Source organism: Syngnathus acus, chromosome 21 (genome assembly GCF_901709675.1).
Source record: "Syngnathus acus chromosome 21, fSynAcu1.2, whole genome shotgun sequence".
Lineage (NCBI taxonomy): Eukaryota > Metazoa > Chordata > Actinopteri > Syngnathiformes > Syngnathidae > Syngnathus > Syngnathus acus.
In genome coordinates, this window is record NC_051105.1 from 6,746,318 (window position 1) to 6,767,490 (window position 21,173).

General features: G+C 40.1%; 2 protein-coding genes across 5 annotated transcripts; both read left to right on the plus strand.

Moving 5' to 3' along the window:
- The first annotated feature begins 534 nt into the window (after positions 1-534).
- Positions 535-8,475, plus strand: morc3a (MORC family CW-type zinc finger 3a). 4 transcript variants are annotated; one of them, XM_037240543.1, is made up of 19 exons: positions 535-751; positions 1,440-1,512; positions 1,795-1,927; positions 2,036-2,259; positions 2,370-2,526; positions 2,721-2,859; positions 3,014-3,142; positions 3,293-3,412; positions 3,516-3,616; positions 3,714-3,821; positions 4,134-4,262; positions 4,667-4,741; positions 4,807-4,849; positions 4,930-5,010; positions 5,189-5,285; positions 6,134-6,200; positions 6,424-7,165; positions 7,309-7,484; positions 7,557-8,475. In XM_037240543.1, exons 1-19 carry the CDS (start codon positions 641-643, stop codon positions 7,705-7,707), a joined length of 2,856 nt encoding a protein of 951 aa, XP_037096438.1. In that variant the 5' UTR covers positions 535-640; the 3' UTR covers positions 7,708-8,475. The 4 variants fall into 4 exon arrangements, with proteins under 4 accessions (XP_037096438.1, XP_037096437.1, XP_037096440.1 ...); XM_037240542.1 differs by having other exon boundaries at positions 5,189-5,282; positions 6,131-6,200; XM_037240545.1 differs by having other exon boundaries at positions 4,807-4,843; positions 5,189-5,282; positions 6,131-6,200.
- Positions 8,476-9,099: 624 nt separating this feature from the next.
- slc5a3b (solute carrier family 5 member 3b) lies at positions 9,100-19,798 on the plus strand. Its single transcript, XM_037240546.1, has 3 exons — positions 9,100-9,429; positions 12,800-13,075; positions 16,213-19,798. The coding sequence occupies exon 3, from the start codon at positions 16,461-16,463 to the stop codon at positions 18,573-18,575; it is 2,115 nt and encodes a 704-aa protein (XP_037096441.1). The 5' UTR covers positions 9,100-9,429; positions 12,800-13,075; positions 16,213-16,460; the 3' UTR covers positions 18,576-19,798.
- Positions 19,799-21,173: the final 1,375 nt, after the last annotated feature.

The following is a 21,173-nucleotide window of genomic DNA, read 5'->3' on the forward strand; positions in this document are numbered from 1 at the left end:
CACAGTACACGATTAACACACAAGTAAAATATCTCCAACCTCCAAAATCAATATCGGAATGCAGGGAAAGTGTTTTATTGCAATGCTTTTCCTTATTCGGATTTGGTTTTAAGACTACAGTTAGTTAGACTTTGATGGTTAATGCAGTTATTGCAATTCTGTTGTTTTATCACAGTAGGTTGGTTTATTTATATTTCAAAACCCAGAAGCCATTCATTTACAAATGTGATTGCACTTTAGTTTACATATATAAAAGTTCAGATATTAGGATGTGATAGACAGTTTTTGCATGATTTGAATGAGGCAAAATAACATGCTTTTTCTCTTGAATATATTGTTATAATCATTTGTTTCAGATGTACTGTAATTATTTTCTGTATAAAAATTAAATTTGGTTTTCAAAAAGTATTTTTTGAAACTTGAGTCTTGAAAAAGAAGGGGCCGTCTTATAATCAGGGTCGTCTTATATTCGGGCCAATACGGTAATGCAGCGAGGGCGTGCATTTTGTGGAAACCGAAAGTAATGCAGCGCGTGCGTAATATCGCATTATTTGGATAAAACTCATAATGTCTCCGTATATTATGTAAGGCAGTTATTTTGTTCAGACTTTTGTCTGAACAAAAGAACTGCCTAATATACATGGTAATGTCGCATGATAAAAAGGCGTACTTATTTTTGATCAAACGTCACTTCCGCTTTCGATTAAACGTGATGGCTGTAGCGCAAGAACGTGGAGTTCCCTTGAGTACTGTAAGTAAAATAAGGGATTCTCTGCTGCACTTTTCTAACCACTGCAGTTTCAATAAATATCGCCGTTCTTCAACATTTAGGTTCTTTTAACCATGTTTAAAACGCTGCCCGTTCAAGCGTGACGTCTAAAATTACTACATAGCATTAGCAGTGAGGAAGAGGGAGGCACTATAGCTGGAATGACTAGTTGTAAAGATGGAATTGAAAACAACTGCAACTTTTAACAGGTTCTCGATCATGACGTTCAAATGTATTCGAAATAAAGCGTTTATTTGGCTACATTGTTGTATAAAAGCCAACGATCTTGTATTTGTGTGTACAAGTTGTCTGCAGATGTGCTGGGCATCAAGTTCAAAATACAGCCGCATATGTTACACTGACAGCGTCTATGCAAATATTATGCACAGTACAGGTCGTTAAAGTTGCAATGTCTGTAATTGAAATCAAATGGGGAGAAGGTACCAACTCGAGTAACAAAAAATACATATATTTTCAAATCTGGGATATATTTTTATTGGTGTCAGATTTCTCAGTATGAAAACATATTCCATTGTCATCCCGAGCTTTTGCCGTATTGTAATAAATCGTCAAGAACCAAAATTCAAAATAAAATGTGTTTTATAATGAGTCTCGCATGATGTCATGCCCACTTAACCTGTTTTTGTCATTGTATTTGCTTCACTTTCAGCTTTGTCCCAAGTACCTTCATACAAATTCTACCAGCCACACCTGGCCCTTCAGTGCCATTGCTGAACTCATTGGTGAGTCATCGACCAAAGTGTAATTATTACATGAAAGGGAAAAATATCTGTTTGGACTCGTGTTTCGCAAAACCATTCGATGATTTCGACATCCCAAGTTGTCTTGAATCACGAACCACAAACTACCACTGCTGTCATCCAATAAATTCTCTGTGCAAATGTTATGTAATGAGCGTGTTGCAATATCCCCACACACTTGTTTGACACTCATCCAGACATTCTTTTTTATTCCCCAACACTACTGTTAACAAGAAAACCAACTGCTCTCATTCATTTTGACAGACAATGCCTGCGATCCAGATGTGTTGGCCAATGCTTTCTGGATCGATAAGACTGTTGTCAAAGGGCACGAATGCCTCAGTTTCATGGATAATGGAAATGGTCTGGACTCCGACGCCATGCATAAAATGCTCAGGTACGCACATGGAGAGAAAAAATGAAATTTTGAGGAGTGGGCCTTGAATGAGCTTGTTAGACGGGGTTACAATCAAGTTAATTATGTTAATCTTTCTGCATTTTCAAGCTTCGGCTACAGCGACAAGGTTGCCGTAAATGGCGTGGAGCCCATCGGGATGTACGGCAACGGTTTCAAATCCGGATCCATGCGTCTCGGGACGGACGCCATAGTCTTTTCCAGGTCCAAGGATTCGTCATGTGTCGGGATGCTCTCCCAAACGTACCTGGAAGAGATCAACGCCCAACAGATAATTGTGCCCATTGTCAACTTTAAGTACACAAACCACAACTATATCCTTTTTTGCATTAGCACACTGTTGCCTCTTTCTGAAATAATTTCCAATTTCTACTCAGCTTTGTCTGTCATGCACCATATGTTTTCTCCTTGACATACTGTCTACTGTTTGTCAGAGAGGAGCAAAAAGCCAGTCTGCAAGACATCCTTCAATATTCTCCCTTCAAGACTGAGACAGAGCTGCTGACTGAGATCAGCGCCATCACGTCTACCTGCTCCACCACCACGACCGGCACACGCATCATCATCTGGAACTTACGCAGGTTTGCAGTTCATGTGATTTCTTATACTAGATAACCCGGTTGAGTTATTTGTCATTGAACCATGTTTGGTCTAATCCGATGATTAATTGCGGTGTATCTTTAACATTAACATAAGCCAAGTCTTTATTTTTTTTAATGCGGCACTGTAAAAACATTGCATTGATTATAATACTGATACTTTTTCTTTCTGTCAGGACATCCACTGGGGCATTGGAGTTTGATTTTCAGACAGACCGTTACGATATTCAAATTCCATCTGATGTCTATGAAGAGTTAATCCGGCCTGGTGAGAGAATCCCCTCACATATACCTCCGAGTGTATACTCACTACGGGTAAGAGACATTGCTTCACACATTTTTTAATCAATAATTCAAATGCATGACATCAACTACTAACATAATACAGAATGTTTCAACACAACGCACACTATGTTATGTTATGTAGAGTGTATCTGATTGTATATCTCTCTCTCTTTTTTGTTTTCAGGCATACTGCAGTATCTTGTACCTAAAGCCTCGCATGCACATTGTTATACGAGGTCAGAAGGTGAAAACTCAGCTGATTGCCAAGAGTCTGGCCAAAAGCAAAACAGATCACTACAAACCCCTGTCTCTTGTATCCTCTTGTCGTTCAAATTATGTTTCATTCATTCATTCATTCATTCATTCATTCATTCATTCATTCATTCATTCATTCATTCATTTATTATATGATTATGTGAGATGTGAGCTGTTCTGGTTTCAGTTACCTTAAATGGAATGACAGACTAAAAGAATTCCCATCATTTTTGGTTACAACACCAAAAGCGAAGACCACTATGGTATCATGATGTATCACAAGAATCGACTCATAAAGGCCTACGAGCGTATCGGCTGCCAACTCAAGGTGAGTTTTGCGGCATCGGCAAACTTTGTACAATAATCGTCTGAATTACAAGATACCACTTGAGTGGCCCCGAAACTTTTTTATTCCTTCTGTTGACATGTAGCAGTCTAACAGCAAAGGTGTCGGCGTCATCGGGGTCATGGAGTGCAACTTTCTGGAGCCGATGCACAACAAGCAAAGCTTTATTGAGAATGACAAGTACAGGTAAATGGCGCCTTCGATCTGTAGAAATGCCACCAAACATCAGTCGATGTGCTTGTTTTTTTGTATTTATGATCGTTTTTTATTTATTCATTAACAGAAAAACTATGAGCAGTTTGACTGTCAAACTGGACGAATATTGCAATGAAATCCGCTACAGGCTGACCGGAAACAACCCAGGCAAAAATTTGGAAGTGAGCGACATCAGGTTCGTATTGATACAAAATCGAATGTGTATAGGCAGAATAATACGTACATTTAATCTTTTTTTTTTTTTAAAGAACTTTTTTAAGAAGTCATCACATTGTCAGTTTTGTCTTTGTTGTCCGCCCTGTGCATATATTGAGATGAATTATTTCAAGGGTTAATGTATTAGGATTTCTTTTTTTTACATTTGAATGTTTGTCTCCAGATGATGCCAATCATAATACATTTAGGAAAGAAACATCTTTAGCAGGCAAAGACACGCTGAAGATCGCCAGCTTGCGTGATTTTTTTGTATTTCTTCTTTGGTCTACAGCAAGCGTCCGGACCAGAACTGGGTGATGTGTGACAATTGTAGAAAATGGCGCAAACTCCCTGATGGGATCGACTGCAGCAGGCTGCCCGACCAGTGGTTTTGTAGCATGAATCCTGATCCTCAATTCAGGTATTGACAGTTTCATTAACATTTGTACAGACAGGACATAATAAATTAAATAATTCCCCAAGCCACGATGACGTAGGCAGGAACTCCAAGTTATGTTATGAGAACAAAGTTCTAGTTTTATGTGATTCATGTTTTTTAATAAGAAGTCTTAATTTTAAGAGAATGAAGTAGCAACAAAAGTGTTGCTATCGTAAGTTTACAAGGCTTCCTTCCTAAGTCATTGAACCATTAAATATCCCGAGTGACCTTCATTTACCCTGCTGTAAATTCATTCACTTCAGTGATTTACTGGTGTGTCGTTTCCTCAAAAAAAAAAGAAAAAAGAAAAAGTGGCTACCTAGATTTTTCTGTCGACTAAATTGTTAATCCCACAATTTTAGTATACTATTTATATGCTTTGGCAGGATTTGTGAGGCGGAAGAAGAGGCTCAGGACTCTGATGATGACCAACGGACATACGAAAAAACCTACAAGAAAAAGTACCCATTTTGTTTTTCAATCATTAATTGATCAAATAGTGACCATTGTGATGTGTGTATTACAGAGAGCGGGAGGAAAAAATGCAAAAATGTAAGCAAATGGTAAGGGCAAGTCCAGTGATCATCAGTGTTTGTTATCCGCACTAGCATTCCAAGACTGTTTGCGTTTCAATGCGCTTTTACTTTAGTTTGAAGAGCAACGACGATGTTGGGAAGAGAAGCGCCTAAGGCAGCAGGAGAATGACCTCAAACGCCAGCTACAGAATAATGTGTGTATCCCATTCACCTCTCTGTATGCTTATTTTTTTTTACTGTATACCATTCAGTAAAGTTCTAAAATATGGCTGGTAGGCAGATAGCAAAATATTTGCAAAAGAGACCATTTTACTTCTATGCAATCAATCCAAAGAGAATTTAACAAATTATTATTATTATTTTTATCTACAGAGTGTCCATTCCCCATCAATTCCCACTACCTCACGGAATAGGTTGAACATGGTGTCTGTACAGGAATCTTCACCCTCAGGGGTTACCGCTGTGTGTGAGTTGTAATTTGTTAAATTATCTTTGAAATCATGCGCTTATTTTTACGAGCAAACCAAAAGTCACAAGATTGTATCGTTCGTGCCAGTTGGTTTTTGAACAGATGAAGGCTAGTCAGAAAGCCTATTCAGCAAAGGAAGATGAAACTCAGGGGGAAGTTTCTTGTGTAATAAATGTTGGGTGATGTGCAGGCATTTCTCAAAAAAGTATAGCCATAATAAAAACTGTGGCAAACAGAGCAATTGCTCTTTTAAATGTCTCCCACTTCCAGAGAAAATAAAAATAAAAAAAGAGAAAGAAATTTCCCTCGATGCAATGAATACAAAAGTATTGGCATTATCATATTGAATAATTGTTCGACTTGATGCCTAATGCTCAGAATCAAGTCATTTTTCAGTTAATTGGTAGACTTTCAAATTATGCTTGACTTGAAAGTTTCCCACTGCCCATTTAAATGGAAGGATCAACGTAATTTATGTTACTACAAGGTTCAATACCATAGTACATTATTACATTTTAAACCCAGAACAATGAAACAGCTTTTTCCTTTTAGCTAAAAGTAAAATAGGCATTCAAATCCAAAGTCAACTTCTTGATTGGACAGCGTTCATGACGTATTGTGTGTAAAAATGCAAATCTTGCATCCAAAAGCGCCTGCAGCTGACTTGACTATGTTTGTATTCTAACCAAAGCGCACTCTACAAGTCTCCATCTATTCCTTTGTGTGTTTTTTTTTTTACAATAGCGTTCACATGTAACCAAACAAAACACACAGAGCAAAAGTTTGTTTTAGCCAAAACAAAATACCACAAAGTGTTAACACTTCCTTCCTTTTTTTCTCTCCAGCTCGCAGCCCACCCAGTACCAATGGTTTACCAATTATTTCAAGCGTCTACTCCTTGTTTCAAACTCCAAGGTAGGCATGTTTAGTTGTGGCCTTGTTATTTTCACAGAGCTGACAACTGTTATGGTTTGACCGGAAATCACTCAAACTCGCCCGCTCAAACAGTTTTCGATAGGATTTAAAAAATGTGAAAATTCAGAAAAAAATTACATTTTGTTGTTGTTGGTTGGTTGGCTGCAGTTTTCACATACTTCATCACATAATCCTGATTTTTGTGATTTTCTGTGTTTGACAGAAAAAAGAAAAGACTGTCCACCGAGACACAACACACACCTCAAAGTTGTCATCAAAACATCTCACATCAAAATTCTTCGAATGCATCGTCATCGGGAGATGTGACCCCACTCAGAATCGAGGTCTTTGAACCCCAAAATGGCAGAGCAGGATTTACGGGGTCAGCTGATGAAGGAAGCAGTTCCTCCCCCGCACCGCCTCCTGTCATCAGTCGGACGGAAGCGCCAAAAATAAAGAATGAAAAGGAGGATAGGGAGATAGAGAGCAAAAATCCAGATCAAACAGAAGGCGGGGTCGTTGAAACTGCCGAACGCTGGACTCAGTTTTCAAGAAGGATCAAGGAAGAAAACACAAACGGAAATCAGGTCACAAAAGAATCCAATCAGACTGTGTACATAAACAGTAGCGATGATGATGACGACGACATCTTCAAATCAGCACAATGGCCTTCAGAGGCACTGGAACAACAAGATGTTAAGAAGCGAGGACAATTTTTTTTAAATCATTTTCACCAATCAAGCCAAACGGAAGAAACATGGCCAGATAAAGACTATAAAAGCTTGCTTGAGAAGGCTGAAGAAAAAATTCATCAACCTGTGAGAGAAAGAGCTGATTTATTGGCTCAGACCAAGCCTAGAATTCCCCAGGCCGAGGAGGATTTGGGCGACAGCACTTTGCAAATTGAATCTCTTGTCCGGGAACTGGATCAAAGAACCACAGAGAGGAATCAACTGCTTTCTCAGGTCAGTGTTAAATGTCACGCCTTACCTGCAAGTATTGCTCATGTGTATTCACAGTTAAGCATGAAACACAGATGGAGATTGAGCTCTTTTTAATTTTTCCTTTTATTCGCTGTGTCTGACGCTTGCTCTGTCCTGTCCATCAGTTGAAGAAACTTGAGGAAGAAAAGGCGAACATGTCGAGCCAGTGTGAGGACCTCAGGATGAGGCTGCAGCAAGCGGAAGAAAAAGCGCATGAGAATGCAAGCAAAGCGCCGCTGCAGAATGAAGATTCTTTCAGAGAAGCAGCAAACGGAGCTTCAAACTCAAACCACCTCACAAGGTTGGAAGGGAAAACCAACATTTATCTCCAGCACTGCTGTGTCATATCTTGGCGTCTGTCTTTTTCTCTCAGGCTGATTGAACTGCGTCACAACATTGGACGTCTTCTTGTCAACCGTGTGCCTTGCCTGGACCTGGCCCAAGTCAATTATGAGTGTGACGTAATTGATGAGATTCTGGAACAATATCTCGCTGAGAACTCCTCAGATTTTACCGAACTATAGCTGGTACAGTTTTTTATTTATGTAGTTTTTTTAATCTCTGAGAGATTCGCATTTATTCATTTTCGATCATTTCGAGCAGTGTTGATGCAGCACCTGCTCGATTTTACACAATGAGTTCTGTCTGTGTTTTTTAACCACCAAATCATCCATCCGTCCATTATCTGTACCGGGTGTCCCCACGGGGGTCATGGGCGTGCTGGAGCCTATCCTAATCGTCATCGGGCAGAAGGCGGGGGACACCCTGAACTGGTTGCCATTTGCACTCAGACCTACGGGCAATTTGGAGTGATCAATCATGCATGTTCTTGGAATGAGGGAGGAGACCCACGCAGACAGGGGAGATCATGCAAACTAGGCTGGAGCCGAAATTGAAACCCCCACCTGTGCCCTGTTCGAACCAGTGCGCCACCGTGCCCCTCAGATCCAAATCAGTCTTGTAAATCTATAAATATGAATAATTTTTGTCACTTTGTATTTTTGTTACTTATTTTTGTATTTCATTTAATATTTTATTTAATTTTTTTTTTAAAGATAAAATTTTACAAATACCATGTTAACCCAGCCTGTGCACATTTCTCCTTCTATTTGCCACACCAAAGACTACAAGCTTCACTTGCTCGGACTGCAACCTTTTTATACACCCCATGAGATAATATTGCGCTAATGGAAAGTATAGCTAACAATAGAATACAGTAAAACCTTGTTGGAAAGTACCCTGCCTCTGCGCTCTAAAAGTAGGGTCGCAATAAGCCTTTTATTTTTGTATTAGTCTACTGTGTGTATCCAGTAATCCTGTCCAGCATTAACAACGGAAATAGCATTAGGACTGATGTCGCTATCGAAAATTGCTCTACAGAGACGGAATAGTTTTTACTACGCTGGGAGAAAAGCTTTGCAGTCACAGCATGATGGGATTCTCTTGCAAACTACCCCCTGAGAAAAAAGTGAACCACTCCTTTGGTGATTGTAGTAATCTGATTCCTGTGCTGCAGACAACAACACTGCTACTAAATGAGTTTCGGAACTGCAGCCAACAAGAGGAGCATTTTTACATCAGCCTCAGACACCTATACTGCTAAAATCAACAGTTACAGTTTACACTGCAAAATTGAGCGGAATTTTCATTTAGCTTTTTTTGTGCATTTTACTAAGTGTTGCAATTTATAGCTGACATTTCAATAAAAAAAATTACCTGTTTCAAATCCCACCTTTAATTCATGAACATTACAGAATATTATATTTTTAGTCTGAAAAAAAAAAGGCAAGGCAGATCCGCAAATAATTCATCTCGACAAGTTTATTTTTACATCTCTGATTAAAAAAAAAACAAATTGGCCTGTTATTCACCAAAACCATCGTGGGTTGGTTTGTGGTGGTGTTTTTAAAGCTTTGACCACATTTGGCCAGTGTGCCTACTGCAGCAGTGTTTCCCAACCATAATTGCATCAAGGCTCGATAATAATAAATCTTCCTCAGTAATGCCACAAGAGTTTTGAAGTTGGATCAACATGAAAATCAACCGGCGTCAGGGGAGAAGGCTGGAATGTTTTATTAACATAACTACATCTTGTTGTTCCAGATTAATCGACTCGAATGAATTTTTGATTATCCCAGTGGCGACTTTTCAAGTCGAGATGAAACCATGATCATGTGCACGTGAAAAGACAGCCGAGGCCCCACTGTTGTTTCTAATCGGCCAAAGCCAAGTTGAACCACTGGGAGGTAGGAAACAATGGTTTCGTTGTTAGCACTGCCAAGGCACTTGTTTTCCTCCTCGCCGTCTCGCTGTTTGTCTGTTACCTAAAAGGATATTTAACAGACCTCGGTGAAACTGCGCAAAGTGCTGTCGTTTGCACTTTTGTGTGACTCGAGCTGCAGCTGTATTGGATCAGACCTGCACTTTTTATGTGTGTGTGCATGTGGGTGTGTGCGCGGATGACACTTGCTACAAAGTTTTACTGGGCTTTTTTTTTTTTTAAATGTTGCTTAGCCACAAGTAGTTGGCTGAGCTGTGAATATTGGCCACTTGAGTCCCAATGCAATAACAAGTATGTTTCGCAACTGTAACCGCATGCAGCTGCAAAGTCAGAGTGGGGCTGCATTCCAAGTGGTCATTGATGTAACATAATGCAACGTATCATGTCATTCTGCATTTCGGGGGTCGGATCTCACCTCCTCCTTGTGTGGAGTGCGCATGTTCTAACAGTGTCGCATCACACATTCCTATGCATTGACACATCTTAACTTGTCCACAGACGTGAGTGTGAATGTCTGTCCGTATATGAACCCTTGGAATTCCTGTTTAGTGGTAAAACAAAAAATTACAAAAGCACATGCAACCTGAACTAAAACCACAATTCTGGTTTCCTGTTGCTATTGGACACAAATAGCAAAATGTCAACTTCGGGACTTAAGACTTCATGGTGGCTTCATGAATGCAAGAATGGAGGTGTTGGTGAAGGTGATCTTGTCCTTTAAATAACTCCAGTTTGAGTTGGCCCTTTTGAAACAGTGACTTATCCACAAACAATGTCAGCAGACCTACAAATGAATTATTGGCTTGAATGCAGCTGGAATTCTACAGGTTGTATTCAGCGTTTTTGAGGTAATTGTTGTGTCCATCTCATTTCCATCATGGGAAGAACGAAGTATCTATTTATCAACGTGACAGGCCTCAACAGTAGGAAGTGAGGTACTTCAAAAAGTGGCCAGTCACAATATACGCATATTTAGCTATTTTCAGAAATCTGGCCTTTCATATTTACCAATATCATTGTGAGGATAGCTCAACCAACAGTGACTTGAATAAGGATTTTGGGGGACACTTTCTGAGCAGCGTTTATTACCTCGACAATGAGTTTGCACAGACAGCCAGGAGCAAGGTTGACATCAGTATCTCTGGCAAGTATGATGTATTTTATTCAAACTTTTTGATGTTTTTTTTTTTTTTTGTCAGATTGATAAATATTGACTGTGAACTGCTATATTATAGTGTAGAGATTTGGATTTGTTTGAGCTGCTGTGTGGGAAAAGCATATCTGTTAAAAGCAAATGTTTTTTTTTATTTTGGAGCTGATATTCTGCCACGTAAAATACAAGTACAATCTTCTCAAATAATACTTCGCTCTCCAAGTAATACAACCTCAGAGATGTTCGGAAAGTGTGCCAACCCCTGGCAATCATGCTACCCCAAATTAATTAATTCGTTATTCATTACAATAAAGCCAAACTATTTTACAAGTTGCATAAAAAATAGTAAAAAGTATAACCGCATACAGTATAAATATAATAACTCAATCAAATGTTGTTTTCTGATTAAAATATACAAGAGCTCTCTTACGACTACTCCTAATAAAAATATAATACAAATGATATTTGTTAACGACGGTTTAGATGTCTATCTGTCTTTGTTTACCGACCCCCGACACCCCACCGCGGAACTTCCGCCAGTCACCACTAGTATTTAACATTTATATTGTGTTTTTCGGTGAGATATAATCTATGCTCCTACAGATTTAACATGCATTCAACGATATGATTGATTCAACTTTATTAATTGTACATGTTTCGAGAAGTGTGTCATAAGGTGTACATTTAGCGTGACTATTTCCACTATTTTAAACGGGCGAGTAACTCAATCGGTGGTCGCGCAACGGACATATACACAAACGTCACCGTCGCGCAAGGCTTCCTGGGAAAAGTAGTTTTCTTCGAGATGGAAATTTCCAACGTATCGGACCAGAAGAGCCAGTGGAAATTTACTCGGCTTCCCTCCCCCTATACTATGCAGACCCGTGTCTGCCGGTGCAGGATGTTTTGATGAAAGTCAACTGCCTTTGCTGGCTTTGTTATCTCACACTGACACTACATTTAAAAAGAATGATAAAATGACTGCAATGAAGATAGTCACATGCTTCTTTATCACATGCACTATGATTGACTGTATGTGCTTGTTATTCAAAAGTTATCGTGTAAATAGTGGAATTTTCCACTACGAGCAGAGTAATGTAGCAACCACATACAACGATGACTCAACATCTTTAGTACTGGTCAATTTGGGGCCACAATATGAATGGCATGTTTCATCTATGTGCATTAATGTCCTTTTGCTGCCATGCTAAAAGATACCTTGCAAAGGTCTGTTTAATATTAATATTTTGTTCTGATAACTCCAACAAACCTATTAGGGAGTTTTCATATGAATTGAAATCCAAACAAAACAATACAATGAAAATTCATGATTTATTTACTTATAATATAAAACAAGAATAGGAAATGTATGGCCCCTGGGCCATTCATACACCCCCATTCGGGTTGCAGGTCAAGCAGAGGTCATCCCCTCTTTGCAAAGAAGTGGGGTACACCACAGAATAGCGATCATATAGAGGCAAACAAATGTTCTCACTCACACATATGGACAACTGTGACTCTTTGATTGCGGTAGCATGCATTTTAAATATTTTCTTTATTTTGCAATGTGGGAAGATGCTGCAATGTCCACACAAAGAAAGAACATGAACACTTTGAACTCTTACATCTCAAAATTGTGCAGCAGACATGCTAACAACTAGACCAGGTATTCTTTCTGGTGTTTAACATCAATTGTGCTGCAGGAAGTTATCCAGTTTCACAAAATGTGTCAATAACACTGCACTAAGCCACTATGCTGCTGACATGTCACCCACTCCTCATAATGTATAATCATAAACTTATTCATACATCTAGAATTTTCTCCAGCCTTGATCCGAGGTTATGCGCCATCTAATGAGATTACGACTTCTTTAATCAGTCAGTTGCATGGAGAGTTGTGGTACTTTCTATGATTTTATCAAAGTCAGATTATTTTACGATTATTCTTTGAAGAAATAGCGGTGGTGGTATATGCATTTCACCCTGCCTTTAGTTGAATTAATTTTACACCATTTTTATGCTCACCTCTGCTTAAAACAACAAAAACAATTGAGGGATGTTGCATTCAGCAGTGTGTCTGAAAATGTACTTGCCAAATTGCTCTAAAAAATGTTGAGATAATTGTAGGTTCGTATAGTTTCTTTTTTTTTTCATTTGATTTTAATTGCGTATGTTTTTACAGCCCTACGCGTCACGGGTGAGCCACACGTGTGGGGCGTGGCGTTAGAAATACGTCCACTCGCTATAAGGAGAGGCGGCGAGCAGCTTCGAATTTTACAAGACAAGCCCGTTATTCAGAAAGCATCACATCCACAGAGAGGCGGAGGGACCACTTCTAACGGGGCCAAGCGACGACGCAACCTGGGCTTCTCCTTCTCCTCCTTTTGCATCTTGCTGTCCCATCCTCCTCACCTCCTCTTGGGGGGGTGTTGCCGTCGCCTCTTTGGCATCTTGAAAGGTACATGTTATTGTGTTAATCAATGTTAGCCTGATCACCACTTTTACTTCTACTTCTATATGTGCATCTATTTATGCATATATTCAAGATTTTTTTTTTTTAACTGCGTAGAGAAATTTATAGTCGCTCGTAATGTAAAGCTGTTATTTCCTGTTTCGAGTTGCCTTCACGTGTCTTGCAGAATGTACAAAATTCGGGACTTTACCGTCTGCATAGAATATCAAAATTTGATATTTATTATTTCAAAAAACATGTATGGACGAGTCTTTTATTTAGATTTACGGAGACTCGTGAGATGCGCTGCAGGAGAAGCCGCGCTGTGAAGTGATTGTTCTAGAAATGTCTCACCTTCTACTACGCAGGTTCCCAACCTCTAGGGCCCGGAACCTAAGGGGTTCGGGTGTCACTTTTTGTTGAGTCAGAGAAATTATTTTATACAAAGAAATAAGCTGGTTTGTCGTTGATACATATTCACAGTTTTAAGGTTTTGGGTTTTAATTATTACTTTTGTCTTCCCGGGGTTTTAAAATTTGCTCAATGTGTACAGTATACTCAAGCATGGAGCAGGAGTCTTTTTTTTTGGGGGGGGGTCAGACTCACAGCTTTGAGGTTTTGGTTTCAAAAATGCCTCTGACAGTCCTGCATGGAGAAAAAAATCTCATCATGTATGATCATTTTAAAAATTAATGAATGTTGTGATACCTAAAATGTTCAGGCTGTCTTTTAATTATGTCAGAGTAATAATTTGAAATCCCCCCAAAAATATGTCTGCCTTGCAGTTCTGGGTTCTACAGTAGAAAGTTCACGTGGTCATCACATCCGCCTCGCAGTCTGAGGTTCTCCATTCAAATGTCTACTTGGGCTTTCCTGCGTGCTCCCCTCAAAAAAATCTTTATGACATAAGATATGTAGACATAAATGACTGCTCTAAAACCGAGTGTATGACTTTTGATGTTTGCTGTAAAGTTGCATGACTATTTCTCCCCTTTTAATAGAAAGGTTCCCAACCTCAGGGGCCTGGAGCCAAAATGGGTCATAGGAACATTTTATTAGTGTAGCACGTCACCACCCCCCAAAAGATATTCATTATTGCTCCTTTTGATTGTTTTGTTGCGTAATGCAAGAAGTTGAGTTTTAGGGACCAACTTTTTAATTTTGTCTTTTGAAAGTCTGCAAAATCCTTTCACAGTCTAACAGGTGACCTTTATACACAATAGTCAGTCGGTCACTTCACACTGTGAACTGAAGGAGCATTTTTCCATTCCAGTTGCCTTGCAACCCTGCCAGCCATTCTGCAGGCGTCAGCTTTATTATGCAGGTAGCCGGCCAGCGGGAAAAAGAAAGAGTTGAGTCGTCAATAGAGAGTAAAATGTGGGCACATGCATTGTTGTACCAGTAGGTGTAATCCTTAGGTCTTAGTTAATCGACTTCTGTCAGCTTTGTCCAGACTGGTTTTGGTGTCTTATTGCAGTTTAAGAAGAAGAATAGCTTCAGTTTCATAGCTCCCGCCGGGGAGTAAGTTGTCAGATCCACTTGACTTTGTGCATCCTGTTTATACACGATTAGAGCGATACAAATTAATTAGTGAGTTTAATTTAAATGTGTTTTGTTTTTTGCCCCGAGGTTATAGTGCCGGAAATAATTTAGTTGGAAACCATCCAAACTTGTGCGAGCAGGGCTTTTTTTAGACAGCAGACTAAAGTTAGATTTCGTTCCCCCCCAACCCCATATTTGGACATTGGCTCCAAGTGGAAATATATTTTAAAAACTTTCAGGAATACAAAAGAGGGAAGCCATAAAAATGCTTCAAATTCTATTGAACCAACAAAATAAGCCCTTTCAAGATAGTCAACCATTCAAGAGCATATTTTTTTCAAAATCCTAATAAATTTAAATGAAGAGCTGTTTTCTCTCTTTTTCTTACTTTATCAAATCTAGTTTATAACAAAAAATACCAAACTGACATGCTAATGCACATTTGAAGTCTGAATAAAAATCTGTGAATACAAAAATATTTAACTATTTTCAAGAGCACGTCAGCAACAAAAAAAGATGGAAATATAGTCTGCTCACGTCTTTTTTGTTCCAAAACTTAAATTTGTTTTTTTAACATAGATAAGGGGTGTCAAACTATTTTTTGTCGTGGGCCGTATTGGAGATTATGACTGACCACGCCTTATATTATTTACAGTATAGGCTGCACGACAAACTGATGAATAACTAGTTTTTAAATCAGAGATTAGTAAAAACTGTTCAAATAGTTTAAAAAGATGAATGGTAGTAAAAATTGCTAGCAATATCTCTATTTTTAACAAATGAAGACAATTTGTGTTGATGCAAAATTTGTCTTCGCGGGCCACACAAAATGATGTGGCAGGCCGTATCTGGCCCTCCGGCCTTGACTTTGACACCTATGACATAGATCTTAGCTTTGATGTGGTCATGATGAAATGCTAAAAGGAAAACAAAGCTTGATTTTAGTGAGTCACAGCACCATTTTGATAACACCACAAACAATCATTTTATTCAAAAAAATTACATTTTTGCTGCGGAAAACTCAAGACAACAAGCAGTTCAATGACACAAGTTGATTAGAATCTGTCAGGAACGGATTCACTTTTGTTTTGACTTGGGAAAATCAAATGTCATGTCATTTTCTGCTGATTTTCTTTTTGATAGCATTTGACTAAGAATATTTTCCGAGATTTCTTCCATTTTAACATTACATGCAAGTATACTTGGAAGCAATGAATTTTTCGGCATGCAAGTTAAACCTCTCAATTTGTCCACCCGAGAATTGCTCCATATTTCTATTCCTATTTTGACTCTTTGACTGCTTACATAATGTTATTAAGCGTCTTTACAAGTTTACAGTGGCCGTGCTTAATCTGTTTTGGCAAAAAGATTAAACTGCAAATCCAAGCCAATTTAAACGTTAACCTTGCTTTTTTTTTTGTCACTTTGAGAAAATGTCTATCTTCCATGCTATTGGTCCCCTTATGCTTTGTCAGTTTGTTTTGGATACAAAAATCCTGAAGCCACTTCCATGTAAACATGTCCTAAACCTTGTCCTAAACCTTTCCAGCATAAATAAAATATCTAATGAGGTGTTTTTCTTTGCCTTTGCTGTCTTGCAGGAAGAAAAACTCTAGACTTTCCTAGACCAGAAGCACCACAGTATCCTCTAAAAGTAGAGCAACCTGAGTGCTGGTGGATAAGCATAGCTAGCAAATTAGACCTGATCGTGGATACTACAGCTTCCAACCAGACAGCAAACCAAACCAAAGCAGGGCATTTCTGCTTTTTTTGGGGGGTGCGGGGTTTAAATAACTGACAGCATTTTTATTCCTGGCAAGAAGTTTTCATTTTCACGTGATCAGTAAAAATGGGTCCTGGAATGGAAGCGGCTGACATCGCCGTAGTTGCGCTCTACTTTGTCCTCGTGCTCGCCATCGGCTTTTTCGCCATGTGGAAATCCAACCGCAGCACCGTGAGCGGCTACTTCCTGGCCGGGCGCTCCATGACCTGGATAGTGATCGGCGCCTCGCTCTTTGTGAGTAATATCGGCAGCGAACATTTCATCGGACTGGCCGGGTCGGGAGCGGCAGGCGGCTTTGCTGTGGGAGCTTGGGAGTTCAACGCCCTTCTGCTTCTGCAACTACTCGGCTGGGTCTTCGTTCCCGTGTACATCCACTCGGGAGTGTTCACCATGCCCGAATACCTATCCAAGCGCTATGGGGGCATTCGGCTGAAGGTCTACTTTGCTTTCCTCTCAATTCTCCTCTACATTTTCACCAAGCTGTCTGTGGACTTGTACGCCGGCGCTCTCTTCATCCAGGAGTCGCTCGGGTGGAATCTTTACCTGTCTATAGGTCTGCTCATCTGCATGACTGCCATTCTCACTGTCACTGGTGGACTGGTGGCGGTTATGTACACAGACGCGCTTCAGGCCGTGTTGATGATCGGTGGAGCTGCGACATTAACCATCATCAGCCTTCTTAAAGTGGGTGGGCTAGAAGGTGTCAAAGCTAGGTACATGGAAGCTATCCCCAACGTGACCGCCATCTTGGCTACTGGGAACTATACGTATTCACCCTCTTGCCGTATCCACCCCAAACCCAACTCTCTCCGCATCCTCCACGGCCCCTTGGATGAAGACATTCCGTGGCCGGGGTTCATTCTGGGCCAAACCACCGCTTCCATTTGGTACTGGTGTGCTGACCAGGTCATAGTTCAGAGAGTGCTTGCGGCAAAGAACATTGCCCACGCTAAGTGCTCCACACTCATGGCGGGACTCCTTAAGATCCTTCCCATGTTTTTAATCGTCATCCCGGGTATGATCTCCCGCATCTTGTTCGTAGACGAGATCGCCTGCATTGGGCCCGAACACTGCATGGATGTGTGCGGCTCTCAGGCGGGCTGCTCCAACATTGCGTACCCTCGTCTGGTCATGGCCGTGATGCCCGTGGGTCTCCGCGGTCTGATGATGGCGGTGATGATCGCTGCCCTGATGAGCGATCTCGACTCCATCTTTAACAGCGCGAGCACCATCTTCACCCTGGACATCTACCAAACCGCGAGAAAGAAGGCGTCTCAGCGGGAGCTGCTCATCGTGGGTCGCCTTTTTGTGGTGCTCATGGTGGTCATAAGCATCGTTTGGGTTCCCGTCATCATCGAGATGCAAGGCGGTCAGACCTACCTTTACATCCAGGAGGTGGCCGGCTACCTTACCCCACCCATCGCCGCCCTCTTCTTACTCGGCGTCTTCTGGAAGCGGTGTAATGAGAAAGGGGCCTTCTGGGGAGGCGTGACCGGTTCCATTCTGGGTACCATCCGACTGATCCTGGCTTTTATGTACCGCCAGCCTCGCTGCGACCAACCAGACAACCGGCCTGCTTTCATCGTTCAGGTCCACTACATGTATGTGGCAGCCGGTTTGTTCTGGATCTCAGGCTTTGTGGCCGTGGTGGTCAGTCTTCTCACATCTGCGCCGGAAGAGGAACGGATTCGCACCACGACGGTGTGGGGCCTCCGTTTTGTGGAGAAATTGCCCGACAACCCAAAAGACAGAGAGCAAATGTACCAGCTGACTGAGAAGAACGCCTTCATCGGTGACGCAAGCCTGCACAAAACTTTGCCCCCGGATGTCAGAAAGGAGAAGTGTCTGGACGGTGCCGATATCAAACTCCTGGTCACGTCCACCGACCACGACCCGGCCACCCCCAGCGCGGAGCCATCCCCGGCGACCACTCCCGCGGACAGGTTCGGTAAACTGGACGACGGAGAACGCCACGAAGTCAGCCGCTGTATTCGCCTGCTGGACTGGTTTTGCGGCTTCAAGGAGCCGTCGCAGGACGCGCAGCCAAAAACGCCCCAGCAAAATGCGAGGGCGATCGCGGAGATGCTCCACGAGCCACCGCGAGTCAAACTTTTCCTCAATCTTGGCCTGCTGTTCGTCTGCTCCTTGGGCGTCTTTATGTTTATTATTTTTTCGCTGTAGTACACTGGTACAGACTGGTGGCCGTTGCAGGGGACCTGTTACAAACAGATGAATTTATAAAGAGAAGCTTTCTGTAATATTTACAGTTGTCTTTTATAGCTCTCTTAACAAGCTTATTCCAATGATTGTTTTTTTGTTCTTTGACTGATCGAAGCTTCCCCATAAACACAATGGACTCCTTTTCAAGACTTTTTGCTTATCTGGCATTTGCCTGACCATTTTGTAAAGCGCTTGTTGTTAATCCTGCACTGAATATCTACTTGGATATTGAGGATCGTTGTACTTCAAGTGCATTTTCGTATTGGCCTTATTTGACATATGCACTTAGCTTGTTTTTTTTGTATTGTGACAAGTTCTGTGAATCGTTTTTCTTTTCTTGTTGACTGTGACTACACTTAGTTGCTAGCGTAGCATTCATGTGTTTTGTGGTAAGCGTTTATTTAAGATTGTAAACCACGAAGGTTGGGAGATAAAGCTCAAGCTGCTTAGATTTCAAATTAAAGGGTGTGTCTGGTCATCTTCTTTTGGCCATTGACAATTAGCATACGTCATGACGATAAATCCTAATCAAGCCTCTCTTCTTTATGGGGGAGCATTATGACACTTTAATCCTAAAAATGTTGCCTTTCTATGGGTGTACACAGATAATTAAAAACTTTTGATGACATCCCATATTAAAATAGAAAGCGCAAATTGACGAGATTGTTTAGTATGGTACTTAACTGTGTGTTGTTAAAATGTGTTATTTTTGGATGTTTTGATGATTAAAAAAGGTTTTTGTGCACTACTATAGCTAGCATAATTAAAAAAAAATACTAATGATTCTGTATCCATCTATATTTTATGCATATCTCATGTTACGTTCAAAAAGTGTGTTGAGTCTGTTGACTTTTATTCAAATGGCTTGTTTTCTGGTTGTTTCTGTCAAATACCATTTTCAAGTCTATCTACTGTGTCCGCGTGTACAATTGCAAATTTTGTACAACCTTTTACCAAATGTGTCTTAGTGTGAGTTTCTAGACTGGGAAAAAAAAAAGTCAAACAATAGACAAAAAAAAGTTTTACATTCGAATTTGTGTGCTGTGTCATTAAAGCCATCTGAGTAAACAGCTTTCTTGTGTTGTAGCTTTTTCATTAGCTGCATCGTATTAATACGCTCGCTGTTGGATCGAGTTTAATTGAATAAGGTTCATTGTCTCTAGATACCAACAAAAAAAACAACAGACCTGTTATTGTGTTGTTTAACAGAGTTAATTTTTTTTATTCAAAGTTAAGTGTGACATCAACGTCAGGTGTGAATGATGGAAATTTATTTTGTGACTGTTGTAGTGATCATCACTGGGAAAGAGCTTTAAACTTTTTTGAGAAAGAGACATTGTTATTTTTATGGAGTTTGAAACGATTTTAAATAAAGAATTTTGTGGAAGAAAACACGATTGTTCTTATTAATACTCGAGTATATGGTAGCGGTAGACTGTGTAACTAAACACTCAAAGCAACTGAGATATGAACATAAGTTTACAACATCCTGTAAAAAAACAACAACCTCAATTTAACTTCTCCCTGTTTACATATACCGAAAAGAAGCACTAATTGAAAAATTATTAAGCTTTTCTGCTGCAATAAAAATGATCAATAAAGTTTTGAAACGGTTCTAAACACATAATACACTAACCCAAGCCTATATTCTAGGTAAGCCGGTATTTGGCAAAAACGACTCAAGGCTCATTGAGAGACAAACAACCCTGGCAGAAATTTCTTGATGAATCATGTGGTCAGCAAAGCAGTGAGTCATGATAAATCCAAGCATCAATTTGAACATATCCAAGAACAAGTTCTAATTCGATCCAGATGACCTGAGAGAAATAACTCATTTTGTTGCCATGTTTGACATCCAATATATTTATTTGTTGTTGCATTTCATTTGCCGTTGACAAGGATTACATAATACCCCGGTGAGGTTTTAATAATTTGTTGCGCCCTTTACCCTGGATGCATCCCACCGGGAAATCTCCAATTCATGACCTCACTTGATTTCTTAAAGCTGATGCACTTCTGCGTTATTACATTTGACATTTGAATGTCTTTGTAAGGTGACATTTTAGGAAGAAGCTTTAGTAGCAGGTCTTTACTTAGAAACATGAGGAACACATTATTGATAATCACTCTTTTGACACTTCCCCTTTTCATGAAAGGTTTAAGGCAAAAAAATAAGCAGATGTCGATTATTTCAAACCACATTTCTTGTAAACCACTTCCTCATTACCAGTGAGGAAGTGTGCAGTCTATAGTCCTTTTTCTGACCCTAACCACATGACCTGTTGCATTATCCATCATTCTTAAAATCACAGGCTTAACAACGTGACATTGAGCAATATATTTTGTTTGCGCAAAATATGGGACACCACTCAATATAATTTAATGCAGTTGAACGTAACAGTTAGCGATAACAAAAAACTTTAAAAATGGAGCTTTATCTCTCTAATGTCTGAATGTTTGACATTCATATTGGATTTCATTCAAGTGAGCAAGTACACCTAAGGTTTTGAGTCCACTGAGTCTTGATACAAGAGGTGTAACCCCAGTTGAAGGTCAAAA

Coding starts and splice junctions, on each gene's coding strand:
- morc3a (XM_037240543.1), top strand. CDS start 641: ATGGTAATGTCGCATGATAAAAAGGCGTACTTATTTTTGATCAAACGT. Junction 4,263..4,666: donor AATCCTGATCCTCAATTCAG/GTATTGACAGTT, acceptor ATGCTTTGGCAG/GATTTGTGAGGCGGAAGAAG. Junction 5,286..6,133: donor AGGGGTTACCGCTGTGTGTG/AGTTGTAATTTG, acceptor TCTCTCCAGCTC/GCAGCCCACCCAGTACCAAT.
- slc5a3b (XM_037240546.1), top strand. CDS start 16,461: ATGGGTCCTGGAATGGAAGCGGCTGACATCGCCGTAGTTGCGCTCTAC.